At 36.7% G+C, this 6,612-nt stretch overlaps 1 protein-coding gene across 2 annotated transcripts in view; it reads left to right on the top strand.

Annotated features, from left to right (window-relative positions):
* Nucleotides 1-2,075: 2,075 nt before the first annotated feature.
* Nucleotides 2,076-6,612, top strand: part of LOC106515517 (uncharacterized) — an 8,053-nt gene continuing 3,516 nt past the window's right edge. For both annotated transcript variants that reach the window (XM_014005355.1, XM_014005356.1), the window contains exons 1-6: nt 2,076-2,289; nt 2,541-2,596; nt 3,646-3,782; nt 3,848-3,939; nt 4,040-4,089; nt 4,241-4,295. In XM_014005355.1, the coding sequence (XP_013860809.1) occupies nt 2,546-2,596; nt 3,646-3,782; nt 3,848-3,939; nt 4,040-4,089; nt 4,241-4,295 (385 nt within the window). In that variant the 5' untranslated portion in view covers nt 2,076-2,289; nt 2,541-2,545. The remainder of the gene's footprint in view (nt 2,290-2,540; nt 2,597-3,645; nt 3,783-3,847; nt 3,940-4,039; nt 4,090-4,240; nt 4,296-6,612) is intronic.

A 6,612-nucleotide genomic window follows, 5' to 3' on the forward strand; every position in this document is an offset into this window, starting at 1 on the left:
CCTGCAGCCATGAGTCTCCTCCTCCTCCTCACCCACACACACACACACACACACACACACACACACACACACACACACACACACACACACACACACACACACACACACTTCAGCTGTGAAAGTATTGCGTTGAGTTTTACTCAGGTTTGTGTCATTAGTCTTTTCTGTCTGTTCTTCATCTTAAACTCCTGCTAACGAACACCTGTTGTTTCTTCTATGTTCTTCTACAAATTGCCTCTTATTGATCAAAATGATGGTGGCATGGTCTACACATTTCYGTGTGGAGTTTGTGTGTTCTTTCCGTTCTCTTGTGGGCTTTCTTTAAGTACTCCGGTTTCCTCCCACAGATCAACGTGCGTGTTACATCAGAGGTGTCAAACTCATTTTCACCGAGGGCCACAGCGTTATGGTGGCCATCGAAGAGCCAGTTGTAATGATCTTTGATGTTTCATGTTTAACTTTGACTAAACAGTGTTTTAACACGTCCTCTTTTAAACACTGATAAGAACTAAGTAACTAACTAACTAAGTGTACAACTGAATAAATCTGAAATAAATACAGAAATATTATTTAAAGTAAAACTAATAAAGTTTTACTCACTGATGAGTTTATAGTGAGGAGCTAATAGGCATTATGGTAGATTAATTTATGGTTGATGCTGACTTTAAAGCAGCTTATTTTCACACATTAACACTGTGCTATCCAACTAAACTGCTCAGTTACTTAAAGCCAACAAGCTCAGAGGCAGGGCAGTTGTTATTATCTTCCACCTTTTAAATGTATTTTGTTGCATTTAATCATAAATTTAAAGTTTACCATCAATATAAGAAAAAAATTTTCATGTTAAGTTGATTTTTTCCCCTCGCGGACCACACGGGAGTCACCTCAGATGTGGCCTTGAGTTTGACACATGTGGTCTACGTTGTTCCTACAGATGTGATTTGWAGCCCTGTGATGGGATGAAGACCCGTTCAGGATCTTGCACAGTGAGTTGGACATATGGCACCAGCTCCCCAAAACTCAGAAAATAGGGAAGTGGGGAAAGTAAATGGATGAAAAGTAGATGACCAACATGTGTTTAGCATTAGCAACCATGAAGTGTCTGTTGTTGTTTTTTTTTTTTTTTACTTTTTTTCTTCTTCTGAAGTTGGAAGTCAAACTGCGATTGTGTTTCTGTTGCAGATCAGAGAAGTACATTTATCTTGCTWATCAGACCAGTTATGATCATAACACTAGGTGAAAACCATGCTATACTGTATATATTGCATTTCACCTAGATAAAAACAAACAAAAAAAAAATTACCAATAGCACCTGACCAGAGCTATGCACTGCAGGACTTCAATCAATCAATCAACTTTACCTGCAGGTAGATTTGATTACCATGATGAGTCAGTTTCCTAAACACAAGACACTCTGTAAAACATGGACATACAGTAGATGCAACATGATTTAAAAATGACCAAGTGCTCAGAGCAAAAAAATAAATACAACTCTTATCTTAAAAACAATATCAGAATAACACAATAAAATCAGATTAGATTMGATTCGATTCGATTATTGTCATCGTACCAAGAGCACAATGATATATGAGATAAAAAATAATTAGACAAGATAATATCAGGTATAAACACATTAAGACAAAATAAAACTCATTGAAACAATATAAAAATTAGGTAAGACAAGATAAACGGCTAAAAGATTAATCAATACTGAAACTGAAACTATGCTAAATTGGAAAAGAAAAATGGTGAAAACAGGAACAAAGATGGTTTAATTAAAAATACTTAGGTTTTTTTTCCAGACTTCGGTCTTTGCAATATTTAATTACCTTGTAGATTGATCCATATCAGAGGTGTCCGGTCCACCATCCTGCATGTTTTTTCTCTGCCTCAACCCACYTGACTGTAATAAATGGATAATTAAAATGCTGAGCTTGAAAAGGTAATTAAATCATTGAATCAGGTGTATTGGAAGCAGGGAAACAAGTATATATGATCCCCTGTTTTAGAAATTTATCTCACTCAATGTATTATTTCTTTATTAGGTGTTTTTTTTTACAGTCTATCAAGGCGTCTGTTCTTATTAATACAGCTGTTGGCTGCAGGGCGCCCCCGAGTGGCGGAGTGACGCAGCGACGTCAACGTCAGATTTTTTTTCTCAAATTAGATGTTTAAAGATCGTCAAAATTCACCTGCTGCTGGTTCCGTTGTTCGCTTGTCTTCGCCTTGCTGTTTGCGCTGTTTAAACTGTAAAAACTAACCAAGACCCAGAGTTTTCTTTTTTTAAAGGTAAGTGTATTAAAACTTGTAAAAAGTAGCTAGTACTGTCGCAGCTAACCTTGCAAATAAGTAAACAACGCAGCCCAAGTCCTCCTCGATCGTTTGTTAGTTTATGAACTTATATTATCTTCAGCAACGTCTGAAACTTATAATTAACTGTCTGAACTTTGTTAAGTAGAAATAGTAACTTTTTTGATTTAAAAATTGCTCAAGTTTTGTCTAGGTTAAACTTTGTGTTTATAATAACCTGTTTGTTTTAGGAAGGATGGATTTTGGTACAACACATCATTCTCAGTGTCCAGCTCCTAGTGGAATGGTTAGTTGTTCACATAATGCTGCTAATTTTCTACACAAACACCATACATATTTATTAAATGCTAATTAAACCGATCACCTTGTAGCATTTGCACCTTCAGTCAAGGAAAACCTGTCCTATTTTTTTTTCATATACACTGTTTTAACAGATTATTGTTATTATTTTAATGCATTAAACCAGGGGCGCCCAAACATTTTCCTCAAGGGGGCCAAAATGAAAATGTATTGGGGGACTGTGGGCCAAATGCAGTAATATAATACATGAAATACAAATATTTTTAAGTAAAGTCCTTTATTTTTAACAATTAAGCTAGCAGCCAGTGTGGTGGCCCATTTTTGTTTTAGTTTGTGAACTTAGAGAAAGTCTGTCATACACTCAAGTAGAAAAAGCTCATGGGACATTTAATAAATTGATAAAATATGAGTTTTTATGGCCTTATAAAGTGCAAAAATCTACATGTGTGGTTAAATCTAATCTAAATAAATCTTGTTACTTGTATTTCATGCTTCATGTTTAATCTTAATATATCAAAGATAAAGTCAACAACATGAGTGAAAACTATTTGCACTACAGTCCCTTACTTAGTCACTTGGCCAATGGATGAAAAGACTAAGTGGAAATACAGTTTCTACAAAGAACAACAGGTTACAGGTTAGTAACTACTCAACTGCTGGTGGGCCAAATCAAATGGCTTGGCGGGCCAAATTTGGCCCGCGGGCCCCACTTTGGGCTCCTCACATGGAGGCAGGGCTTAAAAGCCTGAATTTTGCCTGAAACTCTCAGACTGAAGAAGTCTCTTGGAGAAGAGACGAAACGTTTCATTAGAGAAGAACCCGTCCAGAAGACCTAWACAATTTTTTTCTTTTTGATTTTTTACCTGGATTACTGAGATGCATCAGGACATAAAAACAAAGCATTTTACACTGATTCTGAAAAGCGACGCCTCGTTTTCCTCATGCTGTGTTTATTGTCTTCACATTTGCCTTGCTCTAGCTCTACAGTGGAGTAGTAAGAAGAATTAATGTGATGTTACCGTCTTGTTTCCACAGGTCAGGAGAAATGTGGAGGAGAAGCACAACAAGCCCTGCAGCAACAAAGCYGAGCTGTCGGTGGAAGCGACGACATCCGGGCCTACAGTCTCTCTCAGCGTATGTTGCTGTGTTTGCAGAGACTGTGGACTCTGCAGGTAGGTGGCATCCAGTCAGAAAATCCTCTTGAAACCCCGTTCATAAATTAACTCGATGATTTCAGGGCTCATCATCCCGCTCGTGGTGTTTACGAGGATGACAGTCGGTGTGCCGTTTGCTTAGAAGTGGAGGAGACCCAGCGTGGAAAAGACAAAGGCAGGTCCACTCTATTGCGTGTTTTACACCTGATGTGGTGTGTGTGTGCGTGTGTGTGTGTGTGTGTGCTTTTTTAACTCTCCATTTTGACTTTCTGCAGAGGCTGCCTCAGCACAGATACCAAACACAAAGCACAAGGCCAGGGCACCGGTGAGTCACAGTCATACCAACGTGTGTGCGCGCAAATGAACTTCACTCAGTCAAAAGAAAAGCTTTTGTTTGACGTCATCGCATTTAATCACTCAATTACAGCAATTTCCTGAAGGTAAGTCTGCTTTATCTTAGCTGTTTCTGCCCCCAGGTAGCGCGCAGGCAGCTGGCTGACGGCAACGAGGCGGCGGCTCCCCGGGACCGATGTAAGCTCATTCACACACTGTTAGTCATTCAGACTGGGTCATTTGTGCTGGAAACATCTGCATCATACTGCCAGCAGGACAAAACTGATTCACGTTAAATTAACTTTTCTTTAAGAAGGAAGAAATAAACCATGAATGAGATATAAATTAATACGAGGTAAGAAATATCTGAGCACCCTTTAAAGAACAACAGAAAAGAAAGTATGTAAGCACCGGAGTTTTACTGGAACCATTGTGGCGTCTGTTCACAAATGTCTGACCTGAATAGCTGTTTGTAGTTTGGGTAAAATGGATGATTATGTCATTTCCATTGATTTACAGCAAACTTTGCAGTCTAAAAGCAGTTTTTGACTGGAACAAAAAGGGATCTAAATTATGTGGATGCTCTAGTTCAAATATTTAAGAAAAACAGTAAAAAGAAAAAAAAAGTTTATTTAGTTTAGAGTAAAAACTACAAGAAGTGCATTTTTTTTTGCCCAAGCTAAAATTTAAAATAGTGAATAAACCATAGATAAAAACTTGAATGTTATATAGTTTGAGAATTAAAACTAAACAAAGAGCAAAGTTGTGTCGTGAAGTAAAGGGCTTCTTGGACATACTGTAGTTTCTAACATAAATAAATAACCTACTTTGTTACTGTCTGAAGTCCTGTGCACGAAGTTTTAAATCATCTTTCATTTCTGTATATTTTGCTTCCAAGGAGCCAGACGTTCTTGTAATCTTTTAAAGTGGTCTGGATCGATAGTTCTTCAAGTTTACTGAAGGTCTTTCAAAGTTTTTTATTTTTATTTTTTATGTTTGAACTTGAGCTGCTTTTTCACTCACTTTCTCACCAACAGCTGACCATTTTTCAGAAGATATTTAAGGTGAATTATTCAGACTGCTAAACTCAAAGGATGAGTCTGTGTAGTGTCAACACATTACAGACAAATTAAAATGGTTTTTTTTTTAATTTTTTTAATTGTTGTTTTTAATTTTGGATACTTTACCAGGAGTTTACCACAACGACATGGTCTGTTTTTTTTAAATTTGTGAAAATATTTATTTACTTCATTTAATTAAAACAAAAACAAAATTCCACACAACACAAACACAATATCATTAAATGAAAAATATCACAGGTAGGAGACAAAAAAACAAATATTTTAGCACCAACGAGATCCTTAATGAGCTAATATCTAAAAATATTTTGATGATCAGGTTTTAATTTAGACATGACCCATTTTCGTTTGTCCTAAATTTATTTACTTCTTTCGTTTGATTTTGATTTATTTGAGTTAACGATGGCTCATGATCAGGCACTGGACTGACAAAAAATTTAATAAAATAAAAAATAAGCAAAAGTTCCAACAATGACTTTGAAAGACCTTCAGAAATCCTGAGGAACTTTTGACAAAAGCCTCTTTAAAAAATTGTAAGAAAGTCTGGCTGCTCTGAGGTGGCCTACAATTAAATATATTTTTGTCTGCAGCTCTCTGAAGCTACCAAAAATGTTCAAAGAATGAAAAAAGCAGTGACAAAATCATGAACGGTTGACTTGCCATAAAGTTCGCTTAGTGAGTGTTCTGACGCTTTTGATCCTTGTAGACATTTCTGGGGCTGAACATGTAATAGTTGAAGAACAAACTTTCAGTAACTGGGTGAAAAATAGAAAAAAAAAAGAAAACAGGAGGTGTGCTGATTCATTCCTTTTGTTGGGCTTTCATCATGAACTGTTTGGGACTAAATGAGAGGAGAGCGAATAAAATCAACATTACTAAAGCTCTGAATGGGTTCTGACAGCCGGCTGAAACTAGTTACAGAACTGACTGCCCCCACAGCAGTCCAGCCCCCTCACTGCACACCTCCACTCACAGGAAGCCCGGGGAGAGACGAGGCAGCAGAGGACTGTGTGTTAATAACACACTGTCAAATAATAATAATAATAATAATAATAATTACTGTCAAAGGTTAATATTTTTATGACTTTTATGATTAACTAATGGCAAATCAGTAGAATAGTTGGCATTTTTAAAATGTATTTTCCAATCAGGTTTATTTGCTAATGTGATCATTTTGGTTCAGAATGCTGTACTTTCAACTGCACACATAAATACACTGAATTGTTTCTACACACCAAAATGAGGATTACATTGTGCTAAATGTAATGAGAATAGAGGCAATGGGCCTCATGCAAGAACATGTTAGTATTCTTATCCTAAATTTCTCTTACTTTTGTTCGTACAAAGGGTTCATACGAACATGTCACGTCAGATTCAACAAACTCTTCTATCTTCAGGAAAAGTGTGTAAATGAGCTGCGTAAATTCCACCTGTTC

Source organism: Austrofundulus limnaeus, unplaced genomic scaffold (assembly GCF_001266775.1).
Source record: "Austrofundulus limnaeus strain Quisiro unplaced genomic scaffold, Austrofundulus_limnaeus-1.0 Scaffold30, whole genome shotgun sequence".
Classification (NCBI taxonomy): Eukaryota; Metazoa; Chordata; class Actinopteri; order Cyprinodontiformes; family Rivulidae; genus Austrofundulus; species Austrofundulus limnaeus.